Below are 21324 nucleotides of genomic sequence, written 5' to 3'. Positions count from 1 at the left end.
GTATGTAGTCTTTTAATGATTTAAAATATGGGTTTTACATTTAAATTTCGTTAAGAAATAGCAACCCCTTTTTGAGAATGAGCGAAAATTGGAGTTTAAGTTCTAAAATTTGAGGGCACGACTCCAAATTTCGGTAGAAAATTTGTATACTTTGTAGGCTTTGCTCGTTCTTGTACCTTTACCATGATGAAAATTTTGAGTTTTCTTAATAAATTGACGACGACAGTTGGATAATAAGTGAAAGGGAGCGTTCACAAATTAAATTCAAAGTTGTCAAGTCCCTATTGAAAAAGCCGATATTTTTTAAAGTCGAAAAATAACGGTTCTACACTTTTTGGAGCGATACAAAAGTTTATTTTTAAAGAATTAAAGTAAAAACAAAATAAACAGAAAGAAAATTTAATAAAAATTTGAGGAAATATTATTTTTATATTTGGTCTTAAAAAAATGAGAAAAGAACTCATAACGAAAAAGCTTCTAAAAACCTTAATTTATAAGTTCGAAATCAATAGACAGAGCGACAGACGAAGTCTCCGGACCCACATTTTTCGACTTCTCTACTATCGAAACTTACATGTGGTCTACCCCACATAGGCCATTAAACTGGCCTAAGTGTGCTCTTCTCCATTACGGACTGCCACTTTAAACTTACCTAACCTAACCTACTATCGAAATGTCATGTTCCTGTTTGGAAATAAATTGTTCCATCAGCAGTTTCTGTTATCTTTAATAAAAACTCGTTTCTGTAAATTTGATTAATTTTTTTAGTTTTATCTGAACAAAGAAAATCGCCAAGACTATTTTAGGTGGCTCAAAGCCTTAAGTTATTTCCATCCTAAGTAACCTGTAAGTCCTGTAGACTTAACCAAAAGAGACTAAATGTTTTCTCATGGAAAAGGGATTATTTTGTTTTTTTTTTTTTTTCGTTTCGTAAACATCATTTTGAAAACGTCCTTTTTTTTTACTAAAAAACTAAAATCCCATCAATTTCCGGAAAATTATGGAAAATTATTTACAAAAAGATTGACCTCTAACATTTCCAACAAGGTGTATACACACATTAGATAGAAAAATATGAACCAAGGTCGGTAAACAAAAGATAGAAAAGTTCCCCTATTCCATAACAAACAAGTCATCATCAACCGAACCAACAACCGAACTTACCACTAAATTGCATTATTTTGCCTCTATAAACGGATCCGACCGACGACGACGACGACGAACGGACGGATGTTGACTATTTCCGGTTTTTATATAATGTTTAACTAATTACCACGCATTACGAGAATAATATAGATATACCATAGAAGTGAAAAAAAGATAGAAGAGAAACATAATAATAGTAGAAAAAGGAAGTATGGTGGCATAGACTTGACTTTGTTATGAGGGCTACTTTTAGGTCTTTCTCTTTATGGAATTCAAGGAATCAACCTTTACTACACAACATCAAAAATAAGTAAGGGAAAAGAGACAATTTATTAATTTCTTTCTTTTTCAATAAAAAAGCAAAATGTAGGTGCATATTGTGTGACGTTGGTGTCGTAGGTGTACATAGTTTATTCTTTTCTTTTGTTGTTCGGTTAACAAAAGAGCATTCTTTTGTTACGTTGTAGAAATTTGTATTGTTTTGGTGTTTAACAATGTGTAGTACATGCAACATATGTAAAAAGAATACAAAAATATTGTTAAGTTCAGTGGATTCATGGTTCGAGCTGATGTTAATTTATCCCTTAAATGAGAGTCAACAAAAATGTTAAATAGGTGTTAAGGGTCCAGAATTTATTTCGGAAAAAAGCCAGAAAAGTGCTCATACATGAAATACTGACTTCTTGTTTCCAAAGCATAAAGACATTTAAATTTTCTGGAATTCATTCATTCATTTCTATTAAATTGCAAAAATACGAAAGCAAATGTGGTGTAAAGTAGTTACGTGAAAAATTGTTAATTGCGTAAACCAAACCTTATATTTAACGCCAGCCGTCGCTGAACGTATAATTTTGGTTTAAAGTGGTCATACGTTAAGATTTGAAAATACGACCAAAGCACACATTATTTGATTTTTTCACTTAGTTTATAATTTTTTTTTTCAAACATTTCTAACATTTCTGGCCTGATTTTCAAAACAGAAATCTGCAGCCATACTGTGTAACTCGATTCTACTTTTAATTCTATTCGAAACTCATTTCCGATTCTAATTTCAAATCGTACTACGTATGAAAGTAGAATGGGATGATGGTTAAACCAACTTGTTTTCAAAAAATTGTGTACTTTCGAACGAGTATAGAGTTGTTTGACAGTTTTAAAAACAAAACTAACAAAACAAAAATAAAACATCAAGTTTTTGGACAAGAATAATTATTACAAAAATGGACACCGGTGGAATTTGGTTTAATTTGCAAGGAAATGAAGAACGGTACGGTTGGACAGCTGTATCGGCCACTGTTAATGATGACCATCATTTATCGATTCGTGCGTCGCGGTACGCAGCAATTGGGCCTCTGTAACTCAACAACGTGGACAATTTTGCGGAAAAATTTAGGTGTGATGCCTTTCATTTTGAATTTGTATTTTACAGCTGGTGCAAGAATTGAATTGAAGAAAGGCCTACTGCAACCTACAATTTTTGGTGAATGGGCTTTTGGCTCAACGGGTACCTAAATAAGCTGAATTGTCAGCTTTGGAGTGAATATCAGTCAGAGCCATTGGTAGAGCTACCAATGCATCCAGAAAAAGTCACAGTTCGGTGCGGTTTATGGCCTTGTGGCATCATTGGCCGTTTTTCTTCAAAGATGATGAGAATCGTAACGTAATTGTGAATGGTGAGCGCTGCCGTGAGATGATATCCAACTTTCAACAAGACGGTTCCACACAGCACGCGCAACAATCGACTTATTTCACGTTCGGGTTCAGTCAACTGGCCGCCTAGATCGTGTGATTTAACGGCTTTAGACTATTTTTGGTGGGGCTATGTTAAAGCTCATGTCTAAACAGACAAGTCGGCTTCAATTGACGCATTGGAAGACAACATTTAAATCGGTGGTGACAAGAATGCTGGAATTGCACAGCAAACCATTTCAAAAATACTTGGCGAAGTTTTGACTTCAATCGAAAGAGTCCGCTGATGATGAATTTTGAAATGAATGAGGAAGAGAAACGAAAGTCCAAACCCTATTTTTGCCAAAATTCACGATTTCCCATTTCACCTACACTTTGACTAAAAAAACGTCGCTCGCAAATACATTTGTTGTAGAGCGATTATTTTCGATTTTGCCTTGTTTTGAATTCTACTTTCGAGTTACGTAGTTCATCGTTTATTCGAAAGTTCATAATAATATAGTTGGCGCTACTAGAACTATTTGATTCTCGTTGGTTCGAAAGTAGTCAAATAGCTACATGATACTAATTTTTCCAATTCGAGCAATTTCATTGTAGAATCGAGTTACATAGTAGAACCCTTGGTTATTTTCCCTATTTAAGCGTAAGTTAAAACGCTGGGTCTGGCGTATCTTCCGAGGGAAAAAGCCTGGCGTAATTTCTATTTATTAAATTTTCGAAAACAATTATTGTTAAAATACTGATTGATAATAGATTTATAAATTGTCTTCAGAGGGATTAAAATCTTCTATAAACTGCGGATATTTTTCCGGTCGATGGAATAAGTGAAACTGAAAAAAAAAATGTTTAACTGAAACTTATTTATTGTCGATACGCCATAAAATTTGCTTAAAAATTACCAATATTTGACAAAATGCTTTTTAAATTATCGTATTTTGAATGTTAAAACTTTTAATTTGATTCAAAATATTCTGCGTCATCGTTGAATAAATAATATTTAAAACTCGGTAAACATTTTAAGTCTACATAATTATTATTTTTTGAAATATAATCTCAGTAAAATTGGAAAATATAATTTCGAAAAAAGACTTCTTACAAGCAAATGGGGCTCTTTTGTAAGTAGTCGCTCTTTAGAAATTATGCCATTTGAAAAGTATAAGAAAAACTGCCTTGAAGTTTTAATAGAATCGAACATTTTTGAGCAATTTTAAATTAATTTTAATCTTTTAATTGATAAAAGTTTTGGATTTTAAGAATGTAATTTCACGTTTTGTGTACAAAATTCTACATCTTTCATGAATCAATACCTTGCACCCAATTTTTAATGACTTAACCACATATTTCGACAGAAAAGGCCGCTATCTCTCGTTAAATATTTCAACCTTTTTTGTGACTAAAGGTTTGGCATAACACCAATTAATAGAAATGTTAAATCACACGATCTGCGCAGGCAATCGAGAAGATTATTTCTTGAAATTTTCCACCAAATCATGTTTTCAATTAAGCGCTTGTTACAGTGATTTGAAGAAATAACACACTACAATCCCACACGCCTTTTTCAAAAGAGAGGAAAAATAAATTAAAGACTTTTAAACTTTTAAGAACCGTGATGATAATTTTCGTCAATTATGACACTGAACAAAGCCTTTTACTGAAAATACCTGGATTATGATTTCCCAGTGAAGTTTAATCCTAAAATTTCTGTCATCGAATAATTGTGAGATATTGGAAATAATTGTTAGTTATTTTATCATGACATTAATGCCTTGAATTAATGGCTGAATCACAAACACAATTCAGCTTCGGCTTCGTCTGCTTTACGGTGGGCCTGCTTCGAGGTTGCTTAGAATGACATTTCTATTATTTCATCCCTCCAAATATTTGGCTGTTGAGCTGTCAGACAAAGCAAATGTTCAGATAATTGAATTAGAGCTTCCCTTTGGAGTCACATTACGTAACATTACGTTCTTTTCTTTACGATTGTCAAACGAAACGTGATGTCGAAGCTCCATTGTGATATCATGCAATGAATGGCTGAACTCGTAAACGTCAGGTGAAGCCTAAGCTGAAGCGTGTTTGTGATTCAGCCATAATGGTCTTAAGGGTGCAATAAATTTAAAAGTTTAAAGAAGCTGAAGTCCAATTGAATAATATATTGGAAATTTATACCACTGTAGACAAAAAATACAAAACAATTATTTTTTGTATACATCCAAAAATCTTTGGCCTTCTAAATTAATTTCATACCCCTTATAAGTTTTTTTTTCCCAATTTTCAAAAAATGGTTCAAGTTCCGTTTTTTCGGTTTCTTAATCTTTTCTTATGATTCATAACCAAGCAATCTCTTATGAATAGCTAAAACACGAATAGACATATTATTGTAAATATATTATGTGACGAGTTTATGGCGAAATTTAAAAAAAAATACGGGTGCAGAAATTGCAATATTACGCTTTTGAGGTCCAAATGATCACTTAATATGGTTTTCAATGATCCTTCCGATATTTTAATAAGGCACCAATTTAGCACCAATTCTTTTTTATCCTGATAATAGTTCTTGCAAGTCGTCTATTCTATTATTCAACTCTTTGTCGACAGTTTTTGAACAATAAATAACGTAATAAACTTTTGTTTTTGACAGAGTTTATCGAAGACCTTCTAATACATTTTTAACGTTTCAGTAGCAGACATTTAACTCCGCACACAAAATTTAGTGAAAATACGTTGTTGATTTGTTTCAGACATTATTAAAAATGCAAAATTCACTTTAGGTGTATACAAAATACGCGTTTCTCCAAAAATAATGAATATTCTGACATAAAATTTAACACTAACAATAAATATAGTGGGTATTTAGATTACTAGGCACCCGTGGGGTGATGGTCAGTGCGAAGGACTGTCATGCTTGGGGGCTTGGGTTCAATTCCTGATTGTGCCACTTAAATTTTTTAATTGACAAACACTCCAAGAGTAATTCTTGTCATGAAAAGTGCTTTCTTAAATTGACCGTTCGAATTCGCCATAAGGTAGGTCGCGCTATCCCTGAAATGACTCACACAGAAAAGTTTAAGAGTTGTTAGTTTTTGCTCCATTTTATTTATTTATTTAGTTTAAACACTTTATTCAATTTGTAGCCTAATAATTATTAACTCAAGGATCAAGTTTAAATTATTTGTCTAAAAAATGCACGTAACTTCCTTTTCATCATTTCCGAAAAATTGTTGGAAACAGTCTGAAATAATATTTAAATAATTTTATGAGGAGAAATAAATGCACACCCATCCTATGCCTCAAAACTTATAATATAGTGGCAACCCCTTTCCGGTTGTCAACTTGCCAATTAACACTTACATATATAAAAACGCGACTTATAATTTCGCCAGTCTTCCGTATCAACACAATAATAATATTTCAAGTAAAAAAGAAAACGAAACAAAATAAATATCATCAGCAATAACAACTTCTGCCATGGTCACGGTCAATGTCACGATCAAAGTCAACATCAACCATCATAGAAAAACCGCAAACGCAATGATTTGGAAAATGAGTTTTCATCTTCATGTTTCGTAATTTGTCACGAAAAGTGTTTTTGTCAAACATGCTAAAAGCTCACAAAAGTCTTAAAAAAAAACATGAAATTAAAAAAACATGCAAACATTATGGTTGAAACAAAATGCCATTGCAGATGCGTGACAAAATTAATCACATGCTTCAACGATCAAATTTAAAAACAAATATACAAACATAAGTTGGTTAATATCATTTTAAAAATATATTATCTTAATACACTTTTCCACGATCCGAAAATTTAATTTCCCTCGTTATTTAATTTCTTCAGTTTTGTTTAATTTAAAAATCACGACCGTGTGAACATTTTAGTGTGGGTATATTCAATTCATGTGTTATGGGTGTAAACTGCTAGATCAGTGTTTTATTTTCGCAAATTATAAATTTCCTGCAAAATTGAAAAAAAAAATGTATAGTTTTCGCTTAATCTTGATCATTTTTGAAGCATTTAGGAAACTAGAAGATTTTGTAAATATACCTCATTCGTATTCGCTTTCACGCCGCGCCGCGTGTGTTTGCGCTAAAAACGAGCGAAAAATCCAAATCCAAATCCAAAGCATCATCAAACCATCAACAGTGAGAGAGTGATTTTGTACGAATGTTTAGTATTTCAAGGTTGTTCGAAAATAATTGCAAATAATTTAATTTTCCTCTGAAAATTGAGGAAATGCTTGAGGGGGATATAAATATATTTTTATGTGATTTGCTCCTAAAATCATGCAATGAACCATTTCAGTTTTTGAAATTCAACATTTCTACGATACATCGCGATGTCAATTTTTGAAACTTTCTTTCTTTATGGTTTTGTATGTCAGGCGTGAAACATACATAAATTCACATCATCAGTTAAATTACATTAAATTGATAGGAACCCTTAATTCGGGATGAACATTGAACGATTTGGAGTCTTGGACATGTTAATCATTTTATTTATTGTTTTCGTGCTTTGATGTGCGTGGAAGCGTGCTTAATCAATTTGTTGGGGTAAAAAAATGAAAGATCATAACGATTTATGTTCCGCGAGTGAAGCGAAGCATGAGGTTGATCGTGCGTGTAAAATAAAATAAAATGCGTTCCACCAAACGATGCCAGAGATTCAGCACGATTTACAATAAAAGTCGTTGATGAGAAAAAATATATAAAGTTAATGAATGCTTATCGTATGCAATGTGATATTAAGAGAGTTAAATTTTTAATCAAAAAAGTAAACGGAAGTTTAAATTTTGATTATCTACATTTTGGATATTGCAAGAAGAACTTTAAGAAACACCGTTGCGTTCTCAAGAACGTGCGCCAAATTTATTTTGTTATAAACGAATTGGTTTTTGAATCTTAATTTGTCCAAACTCAAAACAATTCTTGGTTCTCAAGATATTTCTGTTGGAAAACAGTTTAACCGTCTTTAGGATGTTTTGATTTGTTGAAAAAAAATATCAATTGAATTCTAAAAATCTTACCAATAGATTAAATTTGAAGTGATTAACTGGTTTGCATTGAAAAACATTTTTTATAATTTTTTTTTCAGTATTTTAATTGTTGTCAATATTTCTTTTGAAAATCTAAAGCTAAGATTCTCCAAAATCCTAACCAATTTTTTATCAACCATGTAAACACCCATTTTATCAGTCAAAAGTGAAAGAAACAAATTTTAGCCAATCGACATCTTGCAATCTATTGAACTCGATTGAAAATACACCCAATTTTGTTTTCGAATAATTTGACGATTGCCCACTACTTGCCTATTAGATGATGTTCTTGCCAACAAAATCATCTAATTTTTAAGTGGTAGAAAGTTTTTGATCAGGAAACATTAACAAAAGCTTACAGGATCTTAAAAGAATTCAAATCAACAGAAATAGAGAGAAATAAGAAGTCACCTTCTGTCAAACTAATGCAAAAGAAGTAAAGAAAAAAACGTTGAAAAGAATTGGACGGCTGAATTAACTTTACAATTTATTAGGGAGATCGAGACCAGGTGACTTTTGTAGGACGTAGATTGTGCAGAGTATAAACAACCTAAGCACACGGTTTGATAAAAGCCAAATGGTCAAACCTCCGCACAACCTGCAATTTTAACATTGAGAAATGTATTCTTTAACTGTTTTTGCGCTTTTGCTATCATCTGTCAAGAAAATTGTCTTCCAATGAGGCTAGCAATTTTGTATTTTCTAAACGAACGATTTTCTCCAAAAATTGTCTAATATTTTGATAAAATCAACTAACCAAAAATACAAACATTTTTCACTTAATAGTAAATTAGCAATTGTCACCTGATTGGATACTATTGGAAGATTGTTGACAGTTCGTGTATACTTAGTTTAACAAATGTTAAAAACATCATTCCTCGTACAGTCAAATTATTTTGAAAATAATATAATTTTTTGTTTTTAAAATATTGGCGTTGGAAAATATTTTTGTTCAGTTATTTCATCAAATCAATTTTTATTTTATTTTTTAAATTCTCTATAATGGTATATTTTGTAACTTAAAAATGTCAGTTCTTTTAAAAAAAAACTTCCAATTATTTTAAAATTTTTTGAAAGTTGACAACAATATTTTAAATAAGATAATGAAAAAAATCAATGTTTTCTTTTTGTATTTTCACGAACTGTCACTTTTTCTGATGCTTGTTTTTTTTTTTTAATAAAAAGGAATTAAGAAATACCAAAAAGAAAAAGGAACTGAAAAGCTTAAAATTTTAGAGTTGACAGTATTCGATTTGAAGAAATTTCTTTAACACATTTTCAGGAATTTTGAGCTGATTTGTATTTATGTAAAACAAATCTGTCGGACGTTTTTTTTTAAAAAATTTAACTGAACGGTAACATCAAAATTTTCTACAATTATAATTTTTAAGCCAGTTCATTTTCAAGATATTTGAGTCCAAAGTAGATTTTTACCAAAAACTGTGAATTGAAGTTTTTTTTTCAATAATTGCAATGAATATTTGTCCACGAGATGAAATAAGTTCTAGGTCAATGCCTTTATTTGTTCTAAAGATATTTGAGACGTAAATCAGTTTTTCAAATTTGTAGTAGAATTTTGTTTGTGTCTTTACAGACTTCAGTAAGTAATTTGATTAATTGTGCCATAAAACGTTAACTTCCAAACTTAAATCCCAAGGCTTTAACGATTAATTTGTTAGTTAGGTTTCGTCGTACTTATATAATAGATCATATAGCGTAGTTTTTAGGAATGAGCGGTCATCATATTATTATACCAACTCTGGCGTACCACAAGGTAGACGCATAGGACCTTTACTGTTTATTTTGTACGTTAAAGACTTACCTTCGATTATAAAACACTCATCTGTTTTAATATACGCTGATGACATTAAAATTTTTAAACGTATTAACTCACTTAACGATTGTTTACTCCTACAATATGATCTAAATAGTTTTTGCGAATGGTGTTTTATAAATAAGCTTTTACTAAACATAGACAAATGTAAATCAATGTGTTTTACACGCAAACAAAATGTTTTGACTTTCAATTAGACTCTTTTTACTTGACTAAACTCTCAACTTTCTCTGACCTAGGTATTATTCTTGACTCTAAATTAACTTTTACAAATCATAATGACTATTTTATTTAAAAATCAAATCAGATTTATAAAACGGTTTTCACATGATTTTCGCGACCCTTATATTCTTAAACCCCTTTATATACAATTTGTTAGACCAATATTGGAAAATGGCTGCATAATATGGGCTCCCTTTACACATCAATTTTGGAACAATTAAACTTTATTTATGGCCGTTCAAGTATTAGAAGACAAGTTCCTTTACGTCCTATATCAAGCAGATCGAAGTATGGTAAAAACAGTCCCCTCAACCAATTGATTTCAGTTTATTCCGTAAGCGATGATTTTAAAAGTAAAACATTTAAAGTAATTTTTTTCAATACTTCAGTTTAGTTTTTTTTTGCAAATTGTATAATTTAATAATTTAATCTAAGTATATAAATGTAATATTAGTCTTAAGTTCCAACGTTAGTTTGTTTAACGAATTCAATAATTAAAATGTGTACATAGGTTTTATTTTCTTTTGCAAAACAACTGTTAATACAGTTTTTCTAAAAATTTTACAATTGTCAAAAACTTTATTCTTCGTTGCACAAAATTAACCTGAGCTTAAAAAAGTAGATTTTTGAAATTTGATTTACCAAATTTTTCTTGTTAAAGTAAAAAAAGTTGATATCTCGTCTGGTTCTTGGGATATGGCTGCCGAAAAATAGTATTCCGAATGTAAGGCCATTCGAAATAACAGACGTATAAACTTACGCAAACATAAACATCTCTCTAAAATCCATTTATTTATAATCTAGAGAAACTGAAACATGATGAAATGCCAAACATATCAATTCGGATTGTTCTAAATTGTTTGAATTTGAAAAGTTTTTCAACGAGTTGTTTTATTTGAAATATCCCTTTTTTGACAAGCTGTCACATATTTTGACATTTGCAAAGTACAAACTACGCCATTTCTAAATTTTAAACGACACACGCTTCAAAAATGCCATGAAATTGCTAAAATTTACTGCCAACATATTGAAAATATTGCAGTCATAGTTCTCAACATTAAAGAATTTTTGGGTTGTCACGTTTTGAAGCCCCCGAAGTGGTGGCCAATTATTTGTTTATTTTTTCGTTTTTAATAGTGATAGGACTAAAAGGTTCTATTTGAAATTCCAGAACTTAATACTAAAACTTTGACTTTTGATGTTGTTTTTTGACAGTTGATAACAGAGTTGTCAGATTTAAATCTCCATTCGAAGCATTATTATATGTATATATTTTTCGATTTTTTTCTTACAATAACTATTTTTCTGTCCAAATATACAAAGAACTTTTACGTGACCGAGTTACCAGTCAAATATTTTATGACACTTAATAAGATATTTTTATGATTTTTGACTTATTCTAATTTGCATTGTTTCTTATTTAAAACCAAAAACTTAGAAATAAAAATCTACTTAAATTTTAAATAAAAATCCTAGTTCCACATAATACTAATTAGTAAACAAAAATAACGCAAGCAACTTTAATAACTTCACTTTTTTTGATAAAACTAAAAAAAAGTTAATTTGCTTGAATCTAACAATTTTAAGACTCCAACTTACTTTTTGTTTGCCTAATTAGGCATCTTAGCAGAGATAATACAAGTTCAAAATGTCTTTCTCTATATAATTATGTGTGATAAAAAAAGAACAAACCACTTGACAGCTAAATTATAAACACATCAAAAAACTTATAACAACATTAAAACCGCAGCAGAACAAAAATAAGTAAAAAAGAGACTTCAATGCCTTGGACATGCCGAACACTGAATCTTGGACGTGTCCCGTGTTTATGTGCGGCATTTTTTTCCAAGATAAAGCGAAAAAAGTGGCGGTAGACGATTCTGTTTTTTAATTAAAAACCATTACTTCAGTGGAGTTTAATAATATAATAGCCGGATGGCGAACCACTTCTTTGTCGATAGAAAATTGACGTTGAGATTTTTGTTTTTCTTCGAAAATGTTCCTACGTATATGTAACAGACTTAAACTTTCACTCTCACTGATTTCATCGACGTTAACGTCCATCGTCGTCGTCTGTCGTCGATCGTCATCATCAAAAGGTGTGGAAATGATCTTCTGGATTGATCACATCGATTAGATAATATCATCAGATTGTGTCTTGTTTTTTCACTTCAAATTATATTTTATTTTGAAAAATAAACACATCAAACTCGATGATATTATGCGATGATACTTTGTGAATTTTAAGTTTGATCGGCGAGGTGGTGTGGATCGGGCGTCGTTGGGCTGGTTCGAAGTAGCTTAAATCAGTTCGAAGAGTTGTGAATTAGCTTAACTTGCTTTTCCCAGCCTTATCGTCGCCGCCGCCACCAAGATCAAGACCCATTGCTGCCATCATCATCATCATCATCATCATCGTTGTCGTTGTTGTTTGAAATTGATTATTTTTTCTTGGATGTTTTTCTTTATTAAATTGTGTTTTAAAATTCAATTCACAAATTGAAGTTTTTGTTTCTTTTTGTTTTGAATTTGAGGAGGAACCGGCTTTCGATTTACACATGAAGCACAAAGTGTGACAGACGGGATGAACGCAGCCGCTACCACTGCGGTAGTATGTAGTAGGTAAACGTTTTGCTTGTTTTCGATTAGCATCCAGATTGATTGAACATCGTGTAAAGCTTTAATACCTTGTGGAGTTATTGGGTAACAAAGACATATGTATGTTAAACTTGTGCATAGACCAGTTTGATTTATGCAAAGAAAACAAACAAATTGACAGCGGAAATTTAAAATCAGGAACATTCAATTCAAAGACAGCAACAATCAAACAATTGATAAGAAATAGCGAAGCTTTAATGTTTCTAATTGTCATGAAATAAAAAAAAACACCCTTTTTGAAAATATCTTGATATATTTATACCTGTCGAAAAAAAGTAACGGGTACATATTTTCAAGTTGGCAACACTATTTTAAATGGCAGCCATTTTGTCAGCTGTCAAGTGATTTCTTTCAAGTTTGGTTTGACATTTTAGCATATGAATATCCATACCTGTCAAAAACAGGTAAAGGGTATAGACTTTTAAGTTGGCAACACTATTTTAAATGGCAGCCATTTTTTCAGCTGTCAAGTGATTTCTTTCAAGTTTGGTTTGACATTTCAAAATATGAATAGAATGGAGCCTAAAATAGTGCAACTTAATTTTGAAAACTATGATTCCATTCGAAATACGAATATAGACTTACTTTTTTTGGTGATGGAACTCACTTTTAGTTCCATTTGAAAGTCCTAAACCTATTAAAAAACACCCTTTACAAGGTCTTAACATACTTAACGTCATTTTTAGGTCTAATTTCTCTATGAGGTCGGCTTTTAAAAGTTGTAGCAAAATGGTTTCTTAACCTTGGAGCTATTTTATAAAGAAACAACATAATTCTGTTTTTTGTTTTTTATTATTAGGCTTCTGTATAAAAAAGCCCTTTCGGCTTGGAAAACAAAATTAAAATACACAAAAATGTAACTATGACAACATATTTCCAGATACCATCAGATGCGTGGAATTTCGTAGTATTTTTCGTATCATTTACTGAAAAGGTCGACCGCCCGCTGGAGCTGTCATCATCATCATAACATAAATGAGTTCATTCACACTCAATGTCATCTTAATGGAAAATTACTAAAATTGAGCTTAATTTATATAGAGACCAGTATTTTGTTTTAAAAAATAAAACAACTATAAATTATGATTATGAAAAAAAAAAAATAACGAACTACCAATTACAAAATTGGGTACCAACCAAATATGAAATTTCATTAAAACTAATGACCCTTTTCGAGTTAAAAACAAAAATTACAACGACCCGTGTCAAAAAAAATACAAAAAATTAAATAATAAACAACAATTTGACATTTGTATACATATTTTAGTGACAAGTCAGGCCATTAATATAAATTACTATAAATAAGCTTACTGACGCGACTTTCAAGATATTTTGACAACAACGTGTTTTTCTTTGAGTTTATTTAAATTTATATTTTGTTTGCAATTTAATTTAGATTTTTGCAAATATTTCGTCATAAAAATTGGCGCCGCCGCCACCGGTAGAAATAGTAATTTATTCATCCTTCAAAAAAAAGCACGCTTGGGTTAAAAAACTAAAAAGAAAATTATAGACGCGTGCAATCGTATAACAATTATCAGGATAGATCAAAAATAAATAATAAAAAGTTTTCTCTATTTTACATTTCACCGATATTTTATTTGCACTAAAATTAACATAAATAAGTTTGTCGGATGTAGATTTTTAACTTGAAGTTTTTTGGTGGAAGACAGGGTGTTTCCTATTTATACACTGAAAATTTAAAGACACTATGTCATTCAATAATTTAAATCCTTTTTTAAATTTAATTTTTGGAAGAATTTTTAAGAGTCAGTATCTTAAAATTATATATTTCGTAAATAAGAAAAAAATATTTTAACTTACAAACAAAATTATGACAGTTGAAAAAATCTGATGCCATTTTTAAAAAAGTAAACAAACACTTTTCAAGTAATTTTAGTAAGTTTCTAACTTAAAGAGATGATTTTGGTTGTTTTAAACGTTTTTAGCTTCTTACTATGTCTTAACATTTTTCCAATGCTTATGTGACCAAAATTCTGCTTGAAGTTTTATTAATTTTGTATTTCCATATGTCATCTGTCACTTTTCTCAAAAAAAAAAACTAAATCTTGACAATTTTTGTGAATATTTTACAAGTGAATAAAACAATATAATACGTTTTTAAAAGAAGAATATATTTCAAGACTTAATTTTGTGTAAAAAAGTGTGATTTTTTTTAGTGCCGAACGGATCTTTTTGAAGAGTTGAACTTAGAGAATATTACTGTTTGACAAGACAACAGTTGGGTTCTTGGTTTTAAATAAAATAACAAAGTAATTAAAAGCACATTGGGCGCATTCAAAAAGCTAGTGGCTACGTATTCAAAATTCCACTAGCTTTGTGAATGCGAAATTGCACTACAAAGCTATTCAATGCGGAACTGTCATATTTTTGACAAATACAAATATATAAAATAAGAAATATTTGTGCTTACAGAACTTTAAATAGTTTTTTTTTCTTTTTTAATTCAATAAATCCAAATAGAAGATAAAAAATGATTGATTTATATTTATATTTAAATACCAAAAGTTTCATTTTATTTTGAATTCTTGTGTCATTACCGAGCAGCTGATTGTGAAACCTCAAAACCAGTGTGCACTAACTTTGTAGCCGAAATGATTACACTACGTCGGAGGGCAAATTTCAACTACTTTTTTAGTTAGATTTAGCCAATCAAAATCCTTTGACTACGTAGCCACTAGCTTTGTGAATGCAACCATTGACATCTGAGTTTCTGACATTTTAAATTAATAGGTCCATCGACCAGATTTAGGTTTGTTTGATTTTTTTTTCTCTCGATCTGTCACTCTTTTGGAGTGTTCAGATGATCTGATTTTAATAAAAGTCAATTTATGAATTTCTAGGAAGCAAAACTAAAAAAACAGCTTAAACAATTTAGAACAAAAAAAAAAATAATAAATATTTCGAAAGTTGCTAAATATTTAAATGCAAGGTTTGTGCCTTTTTCATTAAGAAAATAGTCCGCTAAGACACCAAAAATGATGCTGTAAAATATTATGAACGGTTTAAGGATTTTGTATTTATTTATGATCAAAAGCGTTTATCTCAATACTGCATTTTTTAAGATAGCTGGACTGCTAGTCAGAAAATGTTTAACCGATTGGCTTGAAATTTTGTACCTAGGTTTTTAATATTGCTAGAAATCCCCAACAAACTGTTTACGCCTAGCCCCTTAAAAAACGTCTGTCATATGTGACTCATAGATCCACAAAGGTCTAAATTTAGTTAAAAAAAAGGTTACGAAGCATAAGGTGCGTATAAGGCGTCCAACCCCTTAAAGTTTTGAATTAAATGGAAGAGATAGGCAGAATTAGGTTAAGCATTTCACATTCTTAATTTTCAGCTAAAAAAAGAATCTCTATGTTTTGATATTGGTCAGTTGATTTAATTCAAATCAGAAGGTTTTTTAAATAAAAAAAAGGAGTTTCGTATAAAATTGTGTTTTATTGTGTGAATCGGTACAGCTATTGAGAAAATCGAAATTTTCTAAAAAAAATCGGTTGAAAAAGTCAAGTTATGTAAAAGCGAAACAATCATTGTGGTATCTTTCTCCAAACACGGTGGGTTTTTGAAAATATTCACATTCAACTGAAGGTTTATATTGATTTTTTTTTTTTCAAAAAAACTTTAAGAACTTTACGGACCACCCTTTTAAACTAACTGCATCATCTTCAATGTGTTTGGCCTTTAATGATTGATAGGTTTAATTTGGAAGTTTCAGGAATTTGTTCTTATTCCAATATTCTCTTCAATTAAGCATATGGACTTCTTTCAAGTCTTCTAAGCAAATAAATTTTCAAGCTGTAGACAACATAGCAAACACAAATTTAGCGCACATAACAATAGCCAAAACTAGTTTATGATAAAATCATAATCTACAACTGTTTAAACTTGCGTTGAACATATAAAAGCTACAGCTATTTGGCATAAGCTGAAGGCTAAACTAAGCCTCATAGTTCTCTTGCTCTCATGAACCTATTTTTTGTTGTATACACATTTAAACAGTACTTAACAAGTGGTGTACATTTAAATTACCGTAGACTTCTATACCTACCTTACTACGCTATGTACATAGCTCTGTCTTAATTGTTTATGTCAACATTGTACTCAATAAAGTTCACCTAATGTACATGTTCTCAGAAATGGAAGATAAAACTCCATTTATTCAACCCACATCGGCAACACTCTTATTTAAAGGTGGGCGCATATATATCATATTTTATTGAGAATTCCTTCCCCCCTCTCAAGTCATGATACTCATTTGAACTTCATCTGTTCAAATTTTGACATTAAAATGCCAAACCAAATACCACTCTCAAGCTCTCAACAACGACTCGAGACATCGACTTTAGCATCGGCATCTCAGTGGTTAATAAACTTTTGACTTCATCGGCAGCTTTATTCGCGCGTCGCGTGCAAAACAAACCACAATCCGGTGTCAATTTAAGAAAAAAAAATTGACGTAACAAAACAATGCTTCAAGTTTGCAGTTGTTAAATTGTACTTTATACGCTACGCACTCTAAAGAAACAACAACAAAAATGTAAATAAAAACACTGAAACAATGTGTTTTAAGACAAAAACTTAATTGAAACGTAAATCACCATAAAAGACAACGATTAATTAAGAATGACAAACCTAGGGCAAGGTGAACGGAATTAAATATAAGAAAAAACAAAGAAACAGAGAAAGGAACAATTACAGTGAGATATGAGATATATAGTACTTCGAGTACATATGTAGTTTTGCAGACACCACTGACGTGACGTGAAGTGAAGTAAAGTGACGTTACCTCCATTTTGCATTTGCACAGTTCTGCCAACTTGGCTCTGTTTGTTTTGTTATTTTGTACACAAATCCGTCAATGGCGATGGCGATGGAGACTCAAGTCCGCTGTTTTCCAACTAACCCGATGATGTTGGGTGCGTGTTCCAAATTTCCTCAGGCATAAAATAATCCAGCTAATGTTCTATTTGAAGTATTCGTGCTGATGATGGTGTTGCTTAAAGCTAAAGTACTTCAGGGGCTAATACCTTGTGTTGTTTTTTTTTTTTATATATTTTTGTAGATACAAATCGCGACCAGATGCAAATAAAATGACAAAACTGGATTTGTATTCTTTTGTGCTTTTTTGAAAAATTTTGTTGGTAGATTTGATTCGAAGGTTTAAAAAAGTTTTTAGTTCGTTTGGAACTTTTAACCTACGCGGGTGATTGAAAATGAGAATCTAACGTGTTCGGTGAAAAAAATATAAAAATAAAAAAGATAAATTATAATATTTATTTGCATAAAAGGTACACTGAAATAACCTTGAAGCTTAAGTTCGTATGGAGCTTTGTGACCTCATTTAAAATAGTTTTGAAAAGAATCTTGTGTATAGCAAAATACCGATTTAGGTTGGAATAATTTATAACAAAAATAAGGAAATAACATAAAATAAATAGAAACTAAAAGTGAAATCTTCATTTTTATGCGAATTTGAAATGTGAAATGTTTAAATTAGTTGATTTTTTTTTCAAAAAGTGAAAACCATACAAAAATAAAATTTTAAATGTATGATAAATGTATTAATTCCGTTGCAGTTGTTGCTTTTGAACTTTTCAATATGCTTAGTATTGTTCAGGTAAATAATAATAATCATTATAATAAATATAGACGTTTTATGATGTACTTTAAATTAACATTACCATGCATAAACAAATATGAAAAGGTTTTTTTAAATATCAAACAGTTAATTTGAATTTATGTGAAATTAGTTACACTTTTTTAAATTTGTTTTATTAAAATGTAATCGGCTTATGATTGTTAATTATAAAAAAAAAAACAAAAATTTAAATCTTTTAGTTATGAATTTATTAACATGAAATTATGATAAAACCTTATAAAATAATGTTTTTGAGCTTGAATCAACTGAAATATATTCTTAATCCTCATAAATTCTCGAGATTAAGATTGTACAAATTTTATTTCTGTTTCTATTAATTATGGAGTTAATCTGGTAACATCTTCATATTGCCAACAGTTTGTTCATCAAATTTAATTGGCGCCCAATTCGGGCTTGACGCGTACATTGAATATTGATATTTTTGGTAATTTTTATTAAATATTCAAAAACTTCGCAATCCGCAAAATTTTGGTGAGAGTTCATAAGTTCGTCAAAATACAAAATATGAGGAGGGGGTAAAAGAACTAATTTTTGTAAAAGCTGTTGGTATACTAGTCTGATTTAAAAAAACCGAAATGTTTCCGATTTTCAATGTAACTAGATTTTTAGAGGTTAGAGTTTGGTGCAAATAATAAACATGTCTTAATTTACGTTTTCTAGATTGATAATTAAAAGTCGCTTGTGGGTGTTTCCATTTAACCTCTAATAAATTTTAAAGGTGTGCACTAAATCGAAAAAATGTGTATATATTTTAGTTTTCTTAAATCATAACGCAAAGACCAAAAATAGGAAAAAGCTTCATAAAAGTTGTACGGAGTAACATATTAGAAGAATACAAATTTGTTTGTAATTTTGTTTTAATTAAAAATTCTTTTTTTCTGTTAAAAATTAATAACATTTAAGAAGTAAACTTTGAGTCAAAAACCTAACGACAGATTCTGTCAAACAAAAAATTGCTTGTACAAATTTAAAAACATTTATACCAAAACACCATTAATCTTTATGTTTAAAACTTCAAATATTTGTGTAAATATTTAAATTTATTTTTGTGTAGGTAGATAACGAGTAATACGAGTATAGAAACTATATTCAATTAATAATAAAAACAAAACTATTGATCTTTATTCGGTAGACTATGATCGATAGTTCTAATTTATTTTTGTCTTTTTAAACATAAAAACAACAAAATACACGTCGAACAATTACTTAATTTGTTAAGCCTTAAAAATGACAACTACTGACCACTCAATCATTTAAGCACGTGTTGCTTTTTTTGTTTTTTTAAATTACAGAAGAACAAATTATCGTAAACTATTTCCGTAGTTTATTTTATTTGTGTATTTTTGTACAAAGGCAATTCGCATTCATTTATTTTTGTTCCAAATGGATTAATAATCTGAACAACTTTTTTTAAGGCTATGTTGTACGAAGCACAAACGCGAATTACATACTTTTGTATACAATTCTAGACGAAAATGTTTTAAACAATTTGTTTTTTTTTTTTTTTTAAAGTTAGCAATTTACTAGCTGTTTCAAAATTGTATTTCTTTTGATAATTAGGAACAACATTTCTGATAAGAAGTTGGGCCATTCTAAAATTTTCGAGAAGTTTTTTTTTACATTTTAATTGACCCCTGAAACCCTAAAATTGCTGTTTTAAAATATTAGGACGAAAGGAAAAGATCTTTAATTACTCGGTTTTCTAATTTTACTTGTGAAAGCTTTGAAAAATTCTGACTAATTAAAACTTGAAAGCATTAATCTCAATATCGCATTCATAACTGACCTTTTTCAATAGATTGACTTGAAACTTTGAAAATATTGGGAAAATACATTCATATACATAGTTGCAAATTTTTCACTTTCCACTTTAAAAGTGCGCCATTTGGCCGTTTTGTCGCCGACACTTCCTTATTTCCTTATTTTTATAAGTGATCTTTAATCTGTAGCTGCTCATTTAATTAATTGGTTCGCTGACGACAGTACTTTGATCTTTTGAAAAACCATGTAGTATTTATTACTTCGAAAACTCAATGTCGCAAAATTATAACCATCCCTAAATGCCTCTATCCATGGTTTTGAGGTTTAAGGTTTTCTTTAAGAAGTTTTTTAGCTTTTATTCCTCTGAAACCCTAGGATAATTTTCATATAAAGGATGTTATCCCAATAACGTACGAGTACTTCATTCTTTTGGATAAAATCGAAAAGAGAGCTCTAAGAGTAAAAAGGCTATCGTTTTCTTACTGAGACCTTTGCTACTCTTGAAAGCAATGGTGTTCAAATTTGTCAATGTTTTATCGCTTTATCGCTATTTTCATAAACAATACTCTCAGAAGATACAACCTCAAGAATTGTACTTCTAGGAATGCTTATCAATTTGCCATTGAGCCTAATTTCGGGCGCCTTATCAAGTACAGAGATTCTTTCATAGAACGCTCGCAATGTGTCTAATCGTCATTAGGGTATTTATAGCCCCTTGAGTGTGCGGACAGTACTCATAACAAAAAAAAAACCATTGGACCATGGTAAAAAAATGGCAGGATCTGTCAATCGGTTCGTGAACCTTTAATGCACAGTCGCCATTTTAAAATAAATCACGCATAAAAATGGGCCTTTTCTGTAATCCGATTTCTTTTGCAGTACTTCTGAAAAAAAAAATCCAAAAAACTTATATTTTTCGTACTTTATATCCAAACTATTTTTAAAAAGTCTGGATCTCAAAACGTCTTAACAGTGACAGTTCGTAAAAAAAAAAACAAACAAAGCAAACACATCTAAAATTCATCGGAACGGATCCAATAATTTTAAATGTCACAAACTCGGGAGTAAAATTGAGAATCAACAAGAACAAAACTGATGCCGATCTTGTACCTGTCGTCAGTTAAAGTAAAATACTAAAAAATAAGAAGATGCTTAAATCTATTACAATTAGACTTTTTAACCTAGATATACTGCCTAAAATGGCTTTTATATTTTCTGAAAATGATCACAATCAGGGAAGATTCAAAATGTATCTGATTTGCAAACGTGTAGCCTTCAAGTATTGACTTCTAATA

At 30.4% G+C, this 21324-nt stretch overlaps 1 protein-coding gene across 3 annotated transcripts in view; it reads left to right on the top strand.

The window, feature by feature from the left end:
- LOC129947223 (supervillin) overlaps positions 1-21324 on the top strand; it is a 513320-nt gene that overhangs the window by 89978 nt on the left and 402018 nt on the right. Inside the window, exon 1 of one of the 3 annotated variants that reach the window (XM_056057692.1) lies at positions 18194-18226. The exons of the other annotated variants lie outside the window; for them this stretch is intronic. Within the exon in view, the coding sequence (XP_055913667.1) occupies positions 18209-18226 (18 nt within the window). The 5' untranslated portion in view covers positions 18194-18208. Of the gene's footprint in view, positions 1-18193; positions 18227-21324 lie in introns of those variants that run through there. 3 annotated transcript variants of the gene reach the window in all.

This window comes from Eupeodes corollae, chromosome 2, assembly GCF_945859685.1.
Source record: "Eupeodes corollae chromosome 2, idEupCoro1.1, whole genome shotgun sequence".
Lineage (NCBI taxonomy): Eukaryota > Metazoa > Arthropoda > Insecta > Diptera > Syrphidae > Eupeodes > Eupeodes corollae.
Note: the sequence above shows the minus strand (reverse complement) of the source record. Positions and strands in the feature narration are given on the sequence as shown.